The 21228-nt window shown below is 37.7% G+C and overlaps 1 protein-coding gene across 1 annotated transcript in view; it reads right to left on the reverse strand.

The window, feature by feature from the left end:
* The window catches only part of Klb (klotho beta), a 30911-nt gene that overhangs the window by 3456 nt on the left and 6227 nt on the right, over positions 1-21228 (reverse strand). The window contains exons 2-3 of the mRNA XM_026386711.2: positions 7109-7616; positions 4605-4873 (exon numbers count right to left, since the gene is read on the reverse strand). Coding sequence (XP_026242496.2) covers positions 4605-4873; positions 7109-7616 — 777 coding nt within the window. The remainder of the gene's footprint in view (positions 1-4604; positions 4874-7108; positions 7617-21228) is intronic.

Genomic DNA, 21228 nt, shown 5'->3' on the forward strand with positions numbered 1-21228 from the left:
CTTTTTCTTTTCATGACTGAGTTTAAATGCACCAGGGAAAATGATAATTAGCCTTTGGTAAATATTTTCCCTCTAATTGTTTTCTCATGTGTCATCTTTCATAGTATAATTACAAAACCATATTACTGCCCACTTGCCATCTGCCAACCAGTTATCTAGAACATTAAACTAGAGAACATTGATCATGTGAGCATGAAGTTTAATCTGGATATAATTAATTATTTGAGTGAAATCTTTCTAGCCTATATGGTCAGTTTCAGTGGGTAAAAAAGCTGACGACATTATGATATTAAAAAGGTATTCACAAAGACAATCCTGCCATGCGGCAAGGCAAGATCAAATAAATATCTGTTACTTTTTTGTTTGTTTGTGGTACTGGGAATTGAACCCATGGATGCTTTACAACTGACCTATATTCCCAGTCCTTTTATTGTTTTATTTTGAGACAAGAGCTTGCTTAATTGCCTCAGCTAACCTTGAAAAATCCTGCCTCAGACTCTCAAATCACTGGGATTACAGATGTACACCATTGCGCCTGGTGGTTTTACTTTAAAAACTCTTCAGAAAGTATTAGTTTTAGGCAGCAAGTGGGTTTGATTAGCCTGCAAAGAAATCTAGTTAAATATGATGAACCCTTAACCCAGCCCCAATTCCCAGATTTTGTTTTTAAAGTTGTGTTCCCCACTAAAAGGATCCTGGGCTCCTTGGAGAATTTTTTTTCAGGTCTGGGAGAGAAAAAGAATGAGGTGATGCTGGGGCATCTAGTGCTGGAAAACAAGGAAGTGCTTAAAAACTGGAAGGTAAATGTCAAAAGATATATGAGCAGCTTGAAGGGGTCCCGGTGTGACAAGTTGTGCATAAAAATAAATAATGTTCTAAAGATAATAATGAATTACAAAACGTTGAACTTCAGAGAACCCAGCTAATAAGTGTAGAAGGAACAGTCTAATTCAAATTTCTCCATTTTGCTATCTATGAGAGGCAAGTTTCATGAATGAATTTTAAAACAGTTGTTTGAATTATTGTTCAGGAACAGGATATTCATATATTCTCTGGGTATCATCATCAGATCACTTTTTTTGATGGGGTACCAGGAATTAAACCCAGGGGCACTTAACCACTGAACCACAACCCCTGGTCCCCTTAATTTTTTTTTTTAAATTTCAAGACAGGGTCTCGAAATTTAGGGCCTTGCTAAGTTACTGAGGCTAGCTTTGAACTCACAATCCTCCTGCCTCAGCCTCCCAAGCCACTGGGATTACAGAATGGGCCACTGCACCTGGCTTCATCTAATCACTTCTTAATTAAAAATAAAGGTACCATTTAATTAAGAGATCTGACAAGTGCCACCTTAACCAAGAAATCTGGTGACACTACTTCAACTGCATTGATATTTTCCATAATAAAACAAATTGACATCAGGTACCTCCTGATGGGATGCACTGATAGTGCATAATATCATCTATTTATCATTTTTCCAAAACTGGTAAGTTCAATCTAATAAAGAAATAATCAGAGAACTCCAAAGCATGAGACATTCTATAGTCAATTAGTCTGAATTTGTCAGAATTGCCAATACCATCAACTTTGAAGGAATTGTTCTGAATTAAAGAAGGCTAAAGATGAAAGATGTGGGCTGGGGATGTGGCTCAAGCGGTAGCGCTCGCCTGGGATGCGTGCGGCCCAAGTTAGATCCTTAGCACATAGAAACAAAGATGTTGTGTCCGCCGATAACTAAAAAGTAAATATTAAAAAAAATTCTCTCTCTCTCTCTTTTAAAAAAAATAAAATAAAAAAATAAAGATGAAAGACGTGTGACCTTTCTTTGCATTCTTGATCCAAAAATAATTTTAAATCTATAAAGGACATTTTTGGAATATTTAGAAAATTTGAATATGGATTGTATATAAGATGGATTGAATCAATGTTAAATGTTCTGGGCCTCTTGATGATAGAGTGATACAGGAGAATGTCCTTGTTTTGGGAGATACATGCTGAAATATTTCAGGGTGGAGCATAATGATGTCTGCAATTTATCCGTGGTTCATAGAAGAGAGGGGCTGAGATAAAGTAGATGTGACAATGTTAGACGGCCATGGTGGTGCACAACTATAATCTCAGAGGCTCAGGAGGCAGAAGCAGGAGGATCACAAGTTCAAGGCCCGCCTCAGAAACTTAGTAAGGCCCTAAGCAACTTAACAAGACCCTATCTTAAAAAATAAAACAGGCTGGGGATGAGCACCTGGGTTCAATGCCTGGTACCAAAAAAAAAAAAAAAAAAAAAGTGACAACATGAATAATTGGTCAGTCTTGAGGAAGAGAATATGTGTTTTTGTTGTACAAGTTTCAAATTTTTCAAAATAAAATGTTGAAGGAACAAAGGATACTAGAGACTAGAGGAAAATAAGATGGGAATGTGTGGGGTTAGGTATAGTAATATTTTTGAACTGTTAATTTCATTTTGTTATTCTTTCTGAAGACGATATCCAATTTTCTGCCCACATAGCATCTAGTCATACATCCTTTGGCTGATTTTTCAAAAACCAACATAATTTTCTTTGGCAAATCATTCATCCCCATTCTTAGTCCAAGTTGATGAACAGAAGCTGACTTTCCTGGGCTCCGAGGGGTGAGTATGAAACCAAGGCCTAACAGACCACAGAAATGATTTCCCCTCACACAGGATCAGTTCTTGCTCCTAAAACTAGGAGTAGGGCAGATATCACAGTGTCAATCACTGGGAAGCTGCTGGGTCTTCAGCTAAAGCAGGAACTTGAAGGTTGGATCTCCCGTACAGGAGGGAGAAGTAGCTCTTATATCCCCTCAGGTCTTTACCTGCTGGGTCTGGAGTTGTGAAAAATATCAACCTACTGAAGTCATAGGGAAAAGATGGTCACAGGAAGGAAGAAGTAGGAACTGGATAAATAGGTGGTTTAAGAGGGGACACAAGCAGAAGATGAAAGTTTATGTTACTTTTAATAGCCACAGGGGTTGAGATTCATAGCCTGTGAATATCAAAAATTACATATATTTTTTTGCACCAGGAAGTGAACCCAGGGTTGTTTAACAACTGAGTCACATCCCTAGCCCTTTCTATTTTCTATTTTGAAGCAGAGGCTCACGAAGTTACTTAGGGCCTCACTAAATTGCTGAGGGACTGGCCTGGAATTTGTTATCCTCCTGTTTCAGCCTTCTAAATTCCTGGGATCACAGGTATGCGCCACTATGCCTGTCAATAATCTGTGAACTTTGGTCACTTGTGGTTTGGACCCTTTTGTCTGGTCCCATTCCTGTACAACTCATTGTCTTTTCATACACTTCTAAAGTACAGGAAATTGTGTGTTATTGTGAAGTTCTATAGCATAGTATTCAGGAGACAGACCTAGGTAACCTGCGGGCAAGTTATGTAACTTCCCTAAACCTCAGCTTTCTGGTCTGTAAAATGAGATTTTTAAGATTAAATAGAATGTGCATGCATGCAATAGTTACATGCTTGGCAAAAAGTATGGGCTTTAAAAATAGTTATTAGGAAAAATTAAAAAAAAATAAAAGTAGTTCTTAGGGATGGGGCTGTAGCTCAGTGGCAGAGTGCTTGCCTAGCATGTGTGAGGCACTGAGTTCGATCCTCAGCACCACCTAAAAATATAAAAAAATAAAATAAAGGCTTGCTGTCCATCTACAACTATAATAATTAAAAAAAAAATAAAAATAGTTATTTGGGAAAGAGCATTGTGTATCTGAAGGCTTCCAGACTGTCTGATAATAGTTCTGCCACTACTTGTGTTGCCTTGGGAAAATTGATAGGTCTCACTTTCCTGGCCTGTAAAATAAAGAATTTGGAATGGAAAGTCTCTACACCCGTACCTGGCTCTAAAAGGTGATCTCATTCACTCACCCGATTCTAAGAGATGAGGACTTGCCATGTGCCTGGTGCTGCCCTACTAAAGCATACAGCAGACATCAAATAATTAAACATCTCTGCCCTCACGCACCTTGCATGGTAGAGGAGAAGACAGGTGATAAATAAGAAAAATGGATAAGGTTCATAGTAAGTTAGATGGTGAAGAGTTCTGTATAGAAATACAGAGCAGGGAAGAGAGAATGTAATAGGGCGGATTTAGGGTTTTTGATCGCAGGGAAGTCTGATTGAGAAGGAGACATTTGAGCAAACCTTGGAAAGAGGTGAATAATGAGATGTGGGGGGTGCTCCACTGGGATATGGAGATCTCAGAAGGCAAATTACTCAGATCTACTATTTGCATAAATAAAGGACTGCTAATGATTTGCTTTTGGACAAACAAAAATATATAAAATTGTTTTTTCTCACAGAGAAATGGTCTTAAGTTCTGTCTGAACTATACACTTCCAGAGGGCAGCCTCTTGGTTGCTTGGACTCCCTCACCAAGTAAACCTTCTGGCCCATGAAAATGTCTCAGCACTCATCTCCTTCTTCCTCTTTCTTCAACTCTGCTCCATTACCTCTAAATAACCATGGTATTTGACATTGCCTAATACCTATCTTCCTAGCTATCATTGAGTAAATGAAATAAAACATGGTGTCCTATCTTCTCCAGTTTATGGTTGATTTGGAGGTAGCCACTTACCTTAAGAACAGATTCAGTGATACCCCAGGAGAAGTCACAGGGAAACTGACCCTGCATATCTGGCGTGGACTCTTTCAAAATAAAACCATTTTCTTGTATGATCTGTTTATAGTAATGTGCTGAGGACTTGGGTTTTCTTTCTTTCTGTTTACTATTAAAATCCACATAAAATAATCCTCGACGGGTGTTGTAAGCATCATGCCACTCAAAACCATCCAAGAGAGACCAGGCAGTATAACCAAACACTTGAATATCATCAATCCTTATTGCTGCACAAAGAAAAAAAAAAGCAGAGACATTCAGAAAGGTAAACACTCCAATTTACAATTTCACTATCATGGCAGGGGACAGTGTATTGTGAAACCAACCTTTTCCTTGATTTGTGGGCCAGTTATATCAAATAGAAAATGCATGTTTCTTCCTGAAACATGGCAGTTATTTTCATCTAGAATGGTACCCCTATTCACATCACCCCTCATAACTGAATGGCACAAAGGATCAAATGAAAAATATTACTGATATTTAGTGTGGAGATCTGTGACAGGGAGGCATGATAATTTCTACAACCCTCTGGGACTAATGCAGATGTCTGCTAGTGACCAAGAGTTTTTCTCACTTCAAATTTGGTTTTGTTCCCATTTGTGGACAAACTATCTATTCTAAGAAACTGTTCTTCAGGGACTGAAAAGTCAATTCTTAGAAGTAGCATAAATCTGTGTAGATATAAGGAGGTAAAAGAGACAAAGTGATGTAAGAGAATGAGCTCTGACTGGGCCCGAGGGCAGGGGGCCCAGGGCCTTACCCTGCTGTGTTCCTGGGAGGGTGCTATTGGGCAAGTTTCTTGGCCTCAGTTTCCTTATTTGCAAACAGAATGTATTGGAAAGGATGATCTCTAAGGGCCTTTCTAGCTTTAAAACTGTGAATTAGTAAATTGCAGGAATTGGGTAAACATAAATTGTGGATAGCAACATAAGCAACACAAACAATTCCCATATTAAAATTCCCATATTAACCCTGATTTTCCCTCCCTCCCTCCCTCTTTGTTTCTTTCTTTCTATATTCTGACAGTACCTGGGGATTGAACCCAGGGCTTCCCACATGCTAGGCAAGTGCTCTACCACTGAATTACATCCCCAGCCCACTCTGAATCATTTTCCTTAAAAGCTTTCATTTCTATTTTAGAAATGCCTCAGTTTTGCATTTTGGGGGTTTATCACTGACATTCTTTCCCTAAAAGGTGGAAAATCCATGGCAAAAGATTCCAAGAGGTAGAATGGACACCTCTTCTGCCCAAGTGCGGAGAACTTGACCCAGGACCTGTGGGCAGTATCCTCTGTTCTGAGGTCCCTCTTGTGCATGTGGCTTGTGACTGGGTATAGCTCTTCCATGCTGTTCCTTCTTGCAATCTGGAACAGCAGAATTGGGGCAGTCTTGCTCTCCCTGAGGACCCTCCCTGAAGGTTCTCTCCTGAAGAAGCTGGGATTTTCCTGTAGACTAATGACTTCTAAAAAGAGCTACAGAGTTTTAGCAAGATTCACAGAGAATTCCTCTATTGGATGAAAGGAGCCCAATTCTGTTTTTTTTTTTTTTAAGAGAGAGTGAGAGAGGAGAGAGAGAGAGAGAATTTTTAATATTTATTTTTAGTTATTGGCGGACACAACATCTTTGTTGGTATGTGGTGCTGAGGATCGAACCCGGGTCGCACGCATGCCAGGCGAGCGCGCTACCGCTTGAGCCACATCCCCAGCCCAGGAGCCCAATTCTGTAGGGAATAAAACCATCATAACCTGAGCTTGACTTTGGTTCCATTGTTTCAGTCCACCTGAAGATGTCCTGCTTCAGTAATGGAAAAGGAATGAGGAGATATGTTGAGGTCAGAGGAAATCACTAGGATTAATAGAAATTTCTCAGTTTTGTCTTCAGACCTTTTATCATAATAAAAGAGAAAATGGATCACAATTTCTAGAAGCATCTTAGAATAAAGTAAAACCCAATAGGGAACTTTAAACTTAATCTCTTTTAGCATTGTATCGTTTATAAAGAATAAAACATCATATTCCTAACAATTAAAGGTCTACCTGTAGTCTGAAATTATTTTGACCTTAAACTTTTATTTAAGAAAGGACATAAAGCTGGGCATAGTGGTGCACGCCTGTAATCCCAGTGACTCAGGAGGCTGAGGCAGGAGGATAGAGAGTTCAAAGTCAGCCTCCGCAAAAGTGAGGTGTTAAGCAACTCAGTGAGACCCTTTCTCTAAATAAAATACAAAATAGGGCTGGTATGTGGCTCAGTGGTCGAGTGCCCTTGAGTTCAATCCCTGATTTCCACCACCCCCGCACCCCCCCAAAAAAAAAGAAAGGGCATGGGAATAATACTTAAAAGTTCTATCAACGTTGTACAATATGAAATAAACCCACAACAACAATGATTACACATTCAAAGAGGACTTTAAATATCCTATAAGGATTCAACATTTTTAAAAATTTGAGCTAATGTCAACCCACCTTGAAGAACCTGGTTGAGGAATTTCTTCATCATGTAGATGGCTGTGGTATCTTCTGTCTTCACATAACTGTCTGTGAACCACCCATTCTCGGTAATCAAGATTCGGGGGTTACCATATTCCAGTTTAATCCAGTTCAGCACTTTTCTTAAATTGAGTGACAAATTTTGCCCCATTTTATCTATGGTGTTTGGGGGCTTGAAATTGTTGGGTCCAAAGGAAAAGGCAAAGAAGTCAGCCGTGCCCCTTACCTCCTCCTTCTCTGCTTCTGAGAAAAGGGGTAGAATGGAGAGCGACTTCTTCATGGTATCTGGATAGTCGCCATTCCCATGAATAGGGGTGGCAAACCATCCGAGCACAGAAACCATGGAGTCTTGGCACATGTTCACATCCATCGTGTTTTCTGACCTGTTTGGCTCAATCCAATGGGATCCCAATGTGATCGATACATAGCCTTTCTGATGTGGGCGGAAATTTCTGTTGTAGTTATGCCAAACTTTTGAATGAGCCTAATAAGAAGAAAATATCATTGACCTTTATTGTCCTTACAAGGGTTGTAAAACGACTGATGATACAAGGTAAAATGGCTAATAATAGAGCTCACCACCTAAGAAAATAGTTGTGAGGACTGAATGAATTTAACATATGTGAAAGGCGTTAGAACAGTGTCTGGTACAGAGTAAACACTCTATAGGTCTCTGGTATTATTTCCATTATTATAAAAGGATGGCAGGCATTGCCCGAGGCAGAAAACCAATGGAAAGAGTGTGGGCTCTGGCAGCACACCTGGGCTTGAAGTTCATGTATACTGTGTGGCATGAAGCAAGTCACTTAACCTTTCTGAAATCTCTTACAGCCCAGCTGTAGAATGAGACTGATAATATAGCATGAGATTAATAATACTAATATCCTTTGTAAGGTTGATGTCAGATTTAGAACTAATGCATGTATAAAATAAGTGGCATAGGGCTGGGGTTGTGGCTCAGTGGTAGAGCACTTGCCTAGCATGTGCGAGGCCCTGGGTTCAATCCTTAGCACCACATAAAAATAAATAAAATTAAGGTATTAAAAAAAATTGTGGCATAGAATAGAGCAGATAGAAGTACCACCAAAAGATGGATCTTATTATTACTGGTCCTCCTAGAGTTTACATTTCCAGGTGAGCTTTCTTGTAACAGAGTCCATTGATCAGTTTCAAGTCTATTTAATAGATACTGGCACTTACTGAATGTGTGGCTTAAGAAGCTGAAATATGACATGGGAACTTGTTCTCAGGAAGCTACTCATTGGGAAAATAAGACTGAAATATGATGAAGAGAAACATATAAAAATATATAAAATAAAACATTAAAAGAAAATGTAACCAAAAGCTAGAAGATATAGTTCAGCAAAAAGCCATGAGCTATGGCTGAAGGAGGAACAAATGTTAAGGACTCAAATTAAGGATTCCTGGTTCGTTAAATGCCCAAAGTCACTTCTCTGTACTGGTCAACCATGGAATTGTCCTTTCTCTATACCATAGCTACTGCTCTTCTCCTCAGAATTTGACTTGTTTGCCTCTTTTTTTTTAAATCTTTTTTTTTTTTTTAGTTGTAGGTGGACACAATTCCTTTATTTCCTTTATTTATATGTGGTGCTGAGGCTGGAACCCAGGGCCTCATGTGTGCTAGGTGAGCGAGCACTGCACCTCTGAGCCGCAACTTCAGCCCCACTTGCTTGTCTCCTGATGTCTCTCCCCACATCTCTCAATTTCTTATCTATTTGACAAATGCAAACTCTTGTTTATTTATTGTGGTACTGGGAATTGAATGCAGGGTCTCATACATGATAGGCAAGAAGAAGCTCTACACTGGGCTCTATCTCCAGCCCTTTTTATTTTATTTGGAGACATGGTCTCACTAAGTTGCTCAGGCTGGCCAGGAGCCACTGATCCTCCTGCCTCAGCCTACCAAGGAGCTGGGATTGCAGGTGTGCACCACAATACCTGGCCAAATCCTTGTTATTTTTAACCTATTTTAGTTTTGTTCCTTAGCTTTTCTTTTGCTCAAAGGTGATGTTTATATCAGGACAAACCATTTGAAACTGCCTTTTTGTAGGTCAAAAATAATCAAATATGAGCAATGAATTCAAACTGGTTAGATCTTATGAGCTTGAAAATGTTCTATAAATCCTGTTAGGGTGGGGAAAGTTTGTGTTGATGTAAGGGGTGAGGATTCCAAAACTGGTGCCATCCTCCTTAATGCAAGGAAAGCTAATTTAAATCATCCCTTGGAAGATTTTCTACAGGTGTAGATGCCTTGAGGCATCCCTGTAGTTAAATATTTAAATAAATAAAGAGTTTGGGGCAGTATAAGAGAAACTGCAAACATTGCTGTTGGACGTTTCTGCTTTCTGGAGAGAATTGCTGCCCCTTTTGCTTACTCAGGTACTTCTGACTTGGCCATTTACAGTTGGTTATGTTGGGGGGGAGGGAAATAATATTCTAATTTCTCTCCCTTGGTCTTCAAAGCTTCTCAGCACTTTTGGCGAAAATAAATCATGAGTAGTTGGTTGTTGCTAGAGCAAGTAGCCATAAGTATCTCATCTCCAGGAAAAGCCTGTTGCTCAACTTTTTCTGACTTATTCTTTTGCTTAGTCAAATGGACAGCTGGGGCTTCAGTCTGCTTTCAGAACACAGTTGAACTGGGTTTGTTTTTTCAGATTTAGAGGATAAATCATCCATTAGCACTTGGATATTTCTGTAGTTTTCTGGGCCCTTCTGAGTTCTGTGAATTCGAAACCCAAAAAGTTTCATAGAGAAATTAAGCCAGAAAATTAAGTAGAACATCTGTAGCTTAATTTTGGTAGATGCTAGAAACACTGAGGAAAATCTTGAAAAGTGTTTTATTTCTTTTAAAATAGTTTTTAGTGGTGGATGGACACAATACCTTTATTTTATTTATTTTTATGTGGTGCTGAGGATCGAACCCAGGGCTTCGCACATGCTAGGCGAGCGCTTTACTGCTGAGCTACAACCCTGGCCCCTTCTTTCTTTCTTTCCTTTCTATTTTGTTTCAAAATAAAAAGCGCATTACTAGGATTCAGGTGGGGGCAGGAGTGTTCTTTGCTTTATTCTCATTGTTCATTTCATCTCTCGGTAGCTTGAGTGCTTTCATCCATAGAGAACACAGTGACCAGCAGCTCTCTTCAGGGCTGTCATGTGCCTCTGATATGTACCCAGAAAAGCACCACACAAGTGTAAACTAGCTGCCTTGCAAATAAGATACTACGGATGCTAAAGGGTGAGATACCATCAGCATCAATGTATTAACCTAGTCCTAATTGGAATCAGCATGCCTAATAGGGAAAAACAGGGCAGGAGAATTTATTCAAAAGAGATGTAATAGTTACCTACTTCAGAAATTATACGAAAGGTGACCTAGGTTGTGATAAGAATTTTGGTTCCATAAGAATTTAAATGAGACACAGTGCAGCATAGAGAGCAACAGGCATATTATACCTCAGCAAGGCCTTTCCCACCTCTTTTCTGGATACCCATATGCATGTATTATCATACCCCAAGGTGACCTTCATGTTCCACTGTGTCTCTTTCACCATTGCTGCTGTTTGCATAGGCTATCAAGGTATCTAAGGTTATCTTTACTCAGGGTTGAAGACAGCCTCTCCGTTCTCAGTCAAGAATGGGGGAGGTTCTCTCTGTGGTACATATGGTTATACCTTGGTCCTTTTGCCAAGTCACAAGGTAAAAATGTTTTGCTCCGAGATAGTGAATTTGACACAAATCTTGATGAAACAGGGATATCTACAGGTGTTATTTGAATTACACTCATAAAGGAGTTCTGTTGGAAAGACTAAAACAGGATTCGTAGAATGCAAACTGGGCCCAGCACCCTTGCACAGCAGCATGGACAGTTCCCCAAGGTTACCCACTATCTTGCACAAGGCCATCTACCTTTGGAATGATGAGTTAAGGGAGCTTCAGCCTTTGTTCTTTAGATTCCCTAGCTTAACAGGGAAGTGAGCTGTTTTTTCCTTTTGAGCCAGGTCTCAGGGGCCCAGGTCATTGAGACAGTGAGGCGGGATGGGAGGCTAATATCTCTTCTGGTTCCCTCCTCCAGTCTAACATGCCTGCTGCCTTTGATACCCCTGGAAGTACAGACTCAGATAAATTCTGTGGATGATAGGAAACAAATAAGATAGCAGGCACAACTTAAGAAAGAGATGAGGAGAGGGTTAGAGGTCAGGAGAACATGAGGGGCATTGGTGGAAAGGATGGAGTGAGGACAAATGCACAAACTCAGTACATCACACATGGGCATTAAAGGAACTCTCAATTCTTTGTGAAAAGTTAAATTTTCCATATCTTTGCATGATTTTAGTCACGTTTCTTCATGTGAACTGTAAACTAGTCTGTTATTAAAAAGCTACTTACTAAAAGTATTAAATAAAAATTGCTAAAGACAATTTATTTAAAAGCTCCAAAATCATAGCAATGTTTTCATATTTCTGTGTTCCTGTTCAGCCTTTCCAAATACATTTCCCAGTTAAAGTCACTTTAAACATTTCCCATGTTATTTTAGTTTCATAATTATCTTAATAGTATCACAATTCAACAGTTTGATAAAATATGATTTACTTGGCATCTCTCTTCTAATAGAAATTGATTTTTTTTTTTTGTGGTGCTGAGGAGGGAACCCAGAGCCTTGTGCATGCTAGGCAAGTACTCTGCCAGAAGAACTGTATCCTCAGCCCAAAATTAACTTGTTTTTATTCATTCTTTTCTCCTGTGATAAATAATATAATAATAACTAACTTTGTGCATATAGCTTTTAATTTATTTGAATTATTTCCTTTTGGTAATCCTAGGAATGGACTTTTTTTTTTGTCCTGGGGATTGAACACAGTGGAAGTTACCACTAAGCTATGTTGAGACAGGATCTTGCTAAATTGCTGAGGCTGGCCCAGAACTTGCAATCCTCCTGCCCCAGCTCCTGAGTCACTGGAATTATAGGCATGTGCCACCATGGCTAGACTATTTATTTATTTATTTATTAAAAATACCTATTTTTCAGTTGTAGTTGGACACAATACCTTTATCTTATTTATTTATTTATTTATTTATTTATTTATTTATTATGTGGTGCTGAGGATCGAACTCAGGACCTTGCACGCAGTAAGCAAGTGTGCTACTGCTGAGCCATAATCCCAGCCCAGGATTATTTAGTTTTTAAATTGTATTAAATTCCCAAATTGCTTCCCATACTTTTTTTTCCCCATTGGTTTCAGTGTTCTTTGACCATCTGTTGCAAAACACTGATAGCTTTATTTGTGAATAAATGGCCTTTGAGAATGACATAAAGGTGTTACTCACCTACATGGTCCTATAGGGGAAATGAATGACACTGGTCTGGCAAGCGGGAGACCTGAGCTCTAGTGCTGGTTCTGCTACTCATAAGCTTTATGATCTCAAACAAATCATTTCCCTCTCAGAGATCCCCGTTTCCTCCTTCATTATACGGAGCTAAAAATAAATACTCTAGAGAACTATTGTGAAGATCTAATGAGACCATAGAGGTGAAGACCCTATGAAAGTGTAAACGTGAAGTACTCTGAAATAGAAAGTTGAAAATAATTCAACTTGCTATGAAAAATCACAATGGAAATGTGATGGGGCATGAAGAGTCTCCTTCAGGTTGCTCCTAAGCCCTTACCTTTCCCGTTTTTGCCGGTAGACGTTTGTCCTTGTTTATTATTCGTAGTGGTTTGAGTTTCATTCGTTGTCCTTTTGGACTGGGATTAATCTCAATTTGATTCTGTTTTCATCTATTCAGCACTTCTTTATGTGTGTGTGTGTGTGTGTGTGTGTGTGTGTGTGTGAAGTTTTATGCTAATTACCAATGTTCCTCTTCCAGATTATTTAACATTAATTTATCCTGAATTCCACACATATTTATTGACTGGTTAATGAAGGCAAACTTTAGTGTGCATTGCTAAAAACATATGTGACTATTATTGCCTTAAAGTACATCATTATGTAACCATTATTTACTTAAATTTTTTGATAATCTTAACTTCTCTTGGAAAATATATTTTACTTTCATTAATTTTAGGAGACAATTCAGTATTAACAAAAGTTACCACCTTTGTGCTAGGGATGTGGCTCAGTGACAGAGTGTTTGCCTACGGTGCCTGAGGCCCTGGGTTTAGTCCCCAGCATCATAAATAAATAAATAAATAAATAAATAAATAAATAAATACAATTATTGCTACCTTTCATAAGAAGAATATTGTACCCATTCTATTCCCCCCACCTCCTGCCCAAGCTCTGGTGATTGAACTCAGACACATTCTATAAGTAAGTTATATTCCCAGCACCCACTGCCTCTTTTTTTTGAGACTGGATCTCACTAGGTTGCCCAGGCTGCCCTCCAATTTGCAATCCTTCCTCAACCTACTGAGTAGCTGAGTAGTTTCATTCGTTGTCCTTTTGGACTGGGATTAATCTCAATTTGATTAATTGTGCCACAGTGCCAAGCCTGAAATAATATTTTAAGCAACATAAATGTTATTACACAGCTATAATAACATTTATGTTAGCTTCAGTAAAATTGAAGCTAAAATGGCCTGAGTTGCTGACTTGAAGCCTTTCCTCAGAATTTAAGAACAAAGAGTTAAAGATAGTCAATATAGAAGCCACCCTGGAAATTATAAATAATGTATTATTATAATAATAAAAATAAGACCTACCATTTTCAGGGCCTGCAGCAAAGGCAGATTTATCATGACTAATGAAGCTAAGCTTCAGGGCCTTTCACTGACCCAGGTCCTTGGTGATGTTCTATGTGGATTGGAAAACCAGGCTACAATTGGACACATTTCTAGGTAAGAATTTCTGGTATTCCTGCAAGGACCTTAGGAAAAAAAGGTATCTGACTTTTCAAGTCTGAAGTAATTTTTTTTGTGATATTTTTCTCATTTATAAGTGTCAGGCCCACAAAACTTGGATCCACACCTGGCCTAGGACCTTTATTTTTTGTTAGTTAGTTTTACAGTACTAGGGATTGAACCCAGGGATACTCTACCACTACACTATCTTCAGTCCCTTTTAGTTTATGCTCAGGCTGGCCTCAAACTTGTGATCCTCCTGTCTTACCCTTCCCAGTTGCTGAATTACAGAACATGGGTCACCTATCCTAACTAAAAGCTTCTTAAGTATGGCAACTATCTATTTTGTTCACAGTTGTACACAGGCATAGAATACTTGATGAATGAATGCTCCTGGTGAATCAGCTATGACCTGTTGTTGATAATACAGCTTCTGCAAGAAGGTCTTACACGTCCCATTTTAGAGAATAAACTGAGACTGGACAGTGATGGTGTAAGGACTTGAACCCAGGGCTCTAATCATTTTTCCCCACCCTCCTGCTTTCCATATGTCTGCCAGTTCTAAATTTTGAAGCTGTTGGGGAAGGGCTATTTGACATGAACCACAACGTATTGTTATAAATTTTTATTTTTTAAAATGTATTTGGCTATTAAAAGAACTAAATAGTCCCAGAAAGAAACTACAACACCCCACTCTTGCATGCTGAGAAGAAAATATATTTATGTATTACTGGAAATCAGGACAATCATAAAGGTCATGGAGGACCTGCCAGCCAATTTGGGGTGTTTAGAAAACCATGTGGTTATCCAAGTGCCCAGCACAGCGTGTAACATGCCTCTTTCCTAGAATCAGCGAGGTTGATATTACTGGTGTCAGAGGCTAACTGAATTCCTTTGGGATCACCCCTACATTGATTGCCTTTCTCTGAGGATGGTGTTGTTTATACCACTGTAATTAGACTGGAAGGACACAGACTGCTCTGCCTACATAGCATTTTGGACAGTGCCAACTTCAAATAATAGTGGAATGGTTCTTAAAGTCTTAAAGACTTTGATGATCAAATTGAATAATGATTGCATTAAGAGCCATCAAGTTTGCTTCTTCTTCTTTTTCTTTTTTTTTTTTATTTTGGCGGAGGTGGAGATTTGGCAGAGGGTCTTAAGAACTCATAGCTTCAATGATGCCTTTATCCTGCTTCACTAGCTGGGGCATCCCCTCACTGTCTAAGGGGGAGTTCATCAGCATTTTCTTCTGGTTCATTCTTTTCCTTTCAGAAAGTTATATACAATCAGCAAAAAACAAGTTTGTTTGCAGTGCTGTGGATTAAACCCAGGAGGGCCTCTCACATGCTAAGCAAGCCCTCTACCACTCAATTATATCCCAGATCCTATCTGGCTATTGTTTCAGAGTAACCTGTTTTCAGTTTTTGTCCATTTGCTTAAATTCAAGCCTACAAATATGTATTCAATAAACATAAGGTACTGCAGTAGACATTTAGAAAAAAAGATTAATAAGACAGGCTTTGTCTTCAGATGGGCTGTTACATCTAATAGGATAAAGACCCACAGAAATAATAGAATAAAAGCAATATACTTCTACATTTTGATTAGCCAGAAATGATAACTAAAGTGAAATGATCAAATTTTATTTAAAAAATGACAATATGTGTGTGTTTATGTATACATAGACAAAAATTTGAACAGGTTATTAGCAGTGGGGTATGCAGTTAAAGAGTAAGGAAAACAGGAGACCTTTCATTTTTAGTGAAAAATGATATATCTTAATATCTTTCTGTATTGTTTGTTTTCTAATAAAAATGCATTATTTTTATAATTTAGAAAAGTCGAGAGAAGTGATTGAAACAGTTTGTCAGTGAATATTTCTTCTTTTGATACTGGGTATTGAACCCAGGGATGCTCTACCACTGAGCTACACCCCCAGCCCCTTAGCCCCCCACCCCCCTTTTTTTTATTTTGAGACAGTTTTTTTGCTAAGTTACCCAAACAGGTCTCAAACTTGCAATTCTCCTCTCTTAGCCTTTCTAGTTGCTGGGATTTCAAGCATGTGCCACTATGCCTGGCTCTGTCAGTAAATTCAGTTGCTTTATGTTCATACTCTTCGGTTCCCCCAAATTCTCAAAATCTCAAAGAAAAAAAAATAGGAACATAAAAATAAAATTCAGTTATTCCATTTTTGTATTAAGAATATATTTTAGGGGCTGGGGTTGTGGCTCAAGCTGTAGAGAGCTCGCCTAGCACGTGCAAGGCCCTGGGTTCAATCCTCAGAACCATATAAAAATAAATAAACAAAATAAAGGTATTGTATCCAACTATAACTAAAAAATAAATATTAAAAAAAGAATATATTTTGGGGCCTGGGGATATAGCTTAGTTGGTAGAGTGCTTGCCTTGCAAGCACAAGGCCCTGGGTTTGATCCCCAGCACCGCCCCCCCCCCAAAAAAAGAACATATTTTACCCCATAATAATTTGTTGATGTTCAAAACAAGGTAGAAGGAGGCCATTATCTTGAAAGAAGAATCAATAACAGTAACCCCTTGCCCTTTATTTAAGACTTAGTCACATAATCTCTGAACAAGATAAGACACTAGAAAACCAAGCAGCAAAGTCTCTTAACTACTAAAAGATACCAGCTTTCATCAATCTCTGAGTTTTTCCAAAACATCTTTTAAGTAACATCAATAGCTCAACCAAAGACTACTTTACTTACTTCTGTGATTCACTCTACAATAAGTTAGAGGGTTCTGGTCTATTTTCAACATCTCTGCTGCTTTATAGCAACAGAATTGTTGTTAATGTTCAGCTATTGTAATACTATCTTTTTCTGTTGACATAGAATATTTTCTAATGTTGAGTTTTCTCAACCCCAGACTTTATATTTGCAATTAAATTACTTATTTCATGTTACAAAGTAATGTCAGTTTTCCCTTAATTCATTGCTTCATTGTATCCAGATCATTTCCATTACTTACTATATTTTTTGATCTTCTGTTGGGCCTAATTTTCCATGTATGAGAGTATTTATACCAAATCAAGCTGTTTAAATAGAATTAAAATATTATTCTAAAAGCATTTATAATTACATTTATTTAAACTCTTGTTAATCATTCACTAAAGTATAACTTTTTCTACTTAATGGTTAGAAAAGTAAATATTGCTCTCTCGAAGGCTTTCTAATATCAATTTTGGCCTGCAAATTGTTTTTTTACATGACTTATAACTAAAAAAAAAAGATAATTAGATTGTAGAAACTGTTTTTGGCAATTCTCCATGCACAGTTTTTATCACTTATTCAAATTTGATTAAAATCGTCTATACGAGTACTAATTTTAACTTGTCTGGTCGTATTTCTTGTATTTTATTAGAGACATCTTGGGTCCTAATGGAGATGGTTGGGATTATAATATAGGAATTCTGCATTAGTTAATTAATTAAATGAAATGTGTTAACTCATTTATTTAAACTCTAAATGATATTGTTGAGGGCACACATATGTGATTTAATATCACTTTAATGGGATGCTGAAGTTTCAAGCAAATAAAAATTAAAATCACATGAACAGGCTGGAGGTATAACTCCATGGGAGAGTGTGTGTCTAGCGTGGGAGGTCCTGGGTTCCGTCCCTAGCACCTCACACAAGTACAATTAGGATGGAATGTCAAAAGCTGTCTGTAATAATTGTCTCAATCCTTCCTTTTAAGAACCAAGATCATATAGTGTTGTTTCATCTTCTCTCCTCCTTTTTCTTCTTTTGCTATAGAAAGGGAAAGTAGTGGAAGGTAGAAAGTAATAAGGTTTTTTGTTTTTGTTTTTTGTCTTCATTTTTCTGTCATTGGCTTTTTTTTTTTTTTTAGTTATAAAACTTAGAAAAAGTTAATTTTGTTATGTTATTCTCTTTCTGTTTTTCTTTTGGTACCAGGGATTGAACCTAGGTGCTCTTTACCACTGAGTCACATTCCCAGCCCCATATAAATAAATAAACATTATATATTATAATTTTATTTATTTATTTTCTTTAGAAACAGGGTTTCACTGAGTTGCTTAGGGACTGGCTTTGAACCTGAGATCCTTCTGTCTCAGCCTCCTGCTTCAGCCTCCCGTGCCACTGGGATTACAGGTGGGTGCCTGTAATGTGTGCCTGTGATGTAATAATGCTGGTATATTATTCTCTTTCAACCCAACTCTAACAAGGGAGTTTTAAAAAATCCTTCTTTTTTCTTTTTTTTTCTTTTTTAATATTGGGGATTGAACTCAGGGCATACTACCACTTGGCTATACCCCCAGTCTGTACATACATATATTTGGATATAGGGTCTTGCTAAATTGTAAAGGCTGAACTCAAATATGCAATCTTGACTCAGTGTTCAGAGTAGCTGGTATTATAGGCATGCAGTACCATACCCTGGTAAAAATTCCTTGTTTTTGTTTTATTGAACCTAGGAGCACTTATCCACTTAACCACATCCCCAGCCCTTTTTAAATTATTTTTTTAAAAATTTGAGACAGAGTTTTACTAAGTTAGCTAGGGCCTTGCCATTAAGGCTGGTTTGAAATTGCAATCCTCCTGCCTCAACCTCTGAGTTGCTTGGATTATAGGCATGTGCTACCATGCCTGGCCCTGGGGTCTTCTTAAATATCAATTTAAGAAAGCAGTTGCAAAGCTGGAGTTGTGGCTCAGTGGTAGAGCATTTGTTTAGCAAGTGTGAGGCATTGCATTTGATTCTCAGCACCACATTAAAAAAAAATAAAGATATTTTGTCCATCTACAACTAAAAATATTTTTTAGAAAAGAAAGCAGTTGCATTAACATGTTGACAAAGAAGGCTTGGCTAGTAATCATACAAATACAGAACCTTTAAGAGAACTATGTAAAGATGGTTGTTTTATTTTTCATTACCTTTAAATATAAAACGATATTTTTACCTTTTTTTTTTTTTTTTTTTTACATTTTATTTAGAGACAGACTGTCTCTAAATTGCTGAGGTCTGGCTTTAAATTCGAGATCCTTCTGCCCTAGCCTCCTGAGTGGCTGGGATTTCAGGTGTGTGCCATTGGTCCAGGCTTTACTTTTTACTTTTTTTAAATGGAAATTGTCATATTACACGAAAATAGAAAGAACATAATGAAACCTCATAAATACACCATATAGCTTTAACAGTTATCCAAATTCTGCTTGTTGTTCCAAGATTGTTTTCAATGTAAATATTCTCACAGGTTGGAGATATAGCTCAGTGGTAGAGTGCTTGCCTAGAATGTGCAAAGCCCTGAGTTTAATCCCTAGCACACAATTTTTTTTTTTTTTAGAAACAAATGCACATAATTGATTTGTGTGTGTTGAAAAGACTGTATGTTTATACCTCTGAATGTGTACACATATGGAATTCATTTCTGGCCCATTGCAGGTTTAAATCCTTTCTGGGACAAGGTAGATCTTCCCCCAAATTGAAAACAATCAATTTATATAATACCTGATGCATGTCCAGCATTGTGTGTTTGAGGAATGCCAAGAAATGTTAAAAGAGAGTTCCTCAGGAAGGTGGGAAAACAGGGAGGAAATACAGTCTTATTTTTCTGGTGATGGGGATTAAACCCAGGGCCTCAAGCATGCTAAGCATGCATTCTACCACTGAGCTTCACCCCCTTCCAAAGAATACCAATCTAATCCGTGGTGCAGGAACAGCTTGGTGAGGCCTTGACCTAAGGTAAGGTTTCCCAATATTGTTTTTTGTCTTAAGAGTTTCCTTGAACATATTAAGCAATCTCTTGAATCCCTGAGGAATGTTGAAAATAATTTCATCATTTATGTGTGGTATACAAAAAAGCATTGACATATATTGTTTATAGCCTATTTTATTGAAGACTGTATAGTTTATTTTCAAGTATTAATTATGAATACTTAAAGTGCTAGTAATACGTAAACATATATTGACATTTTCTTAGTTAAAAATAATGCTCATTATTTAAATTCTCCTACTTATGTAAGAAAAAGCATTTTATGACATTTTTAATGACATGCTGTGTTTGGTTTTGGTACTAAGTGTACACCAAAGTGCTGAGCAAACTTACACAATTCAGTGTTTTTTTGTTTGTTTGTTTTTTGGTGCGGTAAGGGATTGAACCGAGGGCCTTGTGCACACAGGGCAAGCACTCTACCAACTGAGCTATATCCCCAGCCTTCAGCGGTGTTTTCTTTTCTTTCTTTCTTTTTTTTTTAACCTAATTTTAGTTATAGGTGGACACAATATCTTTATTTTATTTTATTTTTTATGTGGTGCCAAGGATCAAACCCAGTGCCTTACATACTAGGCGAGCGCTCTACCTCTGAGCCACAACCCCAGCCCCACCCTCAGTGGTGTTTTCTAAGGCTATTACACCTACCGTTTTTTATATAGTAGATGACATTAGGTGGAGCAAAGTTGAGAAATTAGTATTTAAATGTTATGTATTATTTGGGGGTATTAAAAATATTGGTCCTCCATTTATTGTAGGATATAAATTTTCCTTCAGAATATTTTTTTCTTTGAGGTACTAGAAACTGAACTCTATCACTGAGCTACATTCCCAGCTCTTTTTATTTTACTTTGAGATGATCTTACTAAAATGCCCAGGAAGGTCTTGAATCTGTGATCCTCCTGCCTTAGCCTCCCGAGTCTCTGGTATTATAGGTGTCCAAACTTTTTTTTTTTTTTTGGTACCAGGGATTGAACCCAGGAGGACTTAACTACTGAGCCACATATCCAGCCCTTTTAAAAAATATTTTATTTAGAGACAGGGTCTTGCTAAATTGCTGAGGCTGGCTTTGAACTCTTGATCCTCCTAGCTGCTGGGATTACAAGTATGCACCACCATACCCATTCAAAAATAAAATTTTAAAGGGATGGGGATATAGTTCATTGTACAGTGCTTGTCTAGCATGTGTGAGGCCCTGGGTTCAATCCCCAGCACCAAACACCTAGGGAAAAAAAAAAAAAGACTAAAAGAAAATTTTAAATAAAAGCACTTTAGTAAATAAAATAGTACATGTGATATTTGAATATGTGAACAAACGAAAAACCAGAAAAAGGTTCAACATTAAGTGATACCCCCAAAAACAAAAAACAAAACAAAACAACAACAACAACAAAAAAAACCCCAGAAACTTTGTAAAACAATGTATGGCATCGAAAATGAGTAAAAATTTATTATATAGCATTTTATTTAAATTCTTGAAATTTGTT

This window comes from Urocitellus parryii, chromosome 10 (assembly GCF_045843805.1).
Source record: "Urocitellus parryii isolate mUroPar1 chromosome 10, mUroPar1.hap1, whole genome shotgun sequence".
In the NCBI taxonomy this organism is placed as follows: domain Eukaryota; kingdom Metazoa; phylum Chordata; class Mammalia; order Rodentia; family Sciuridae; genus Urocitellus; species Urocitellus parryii.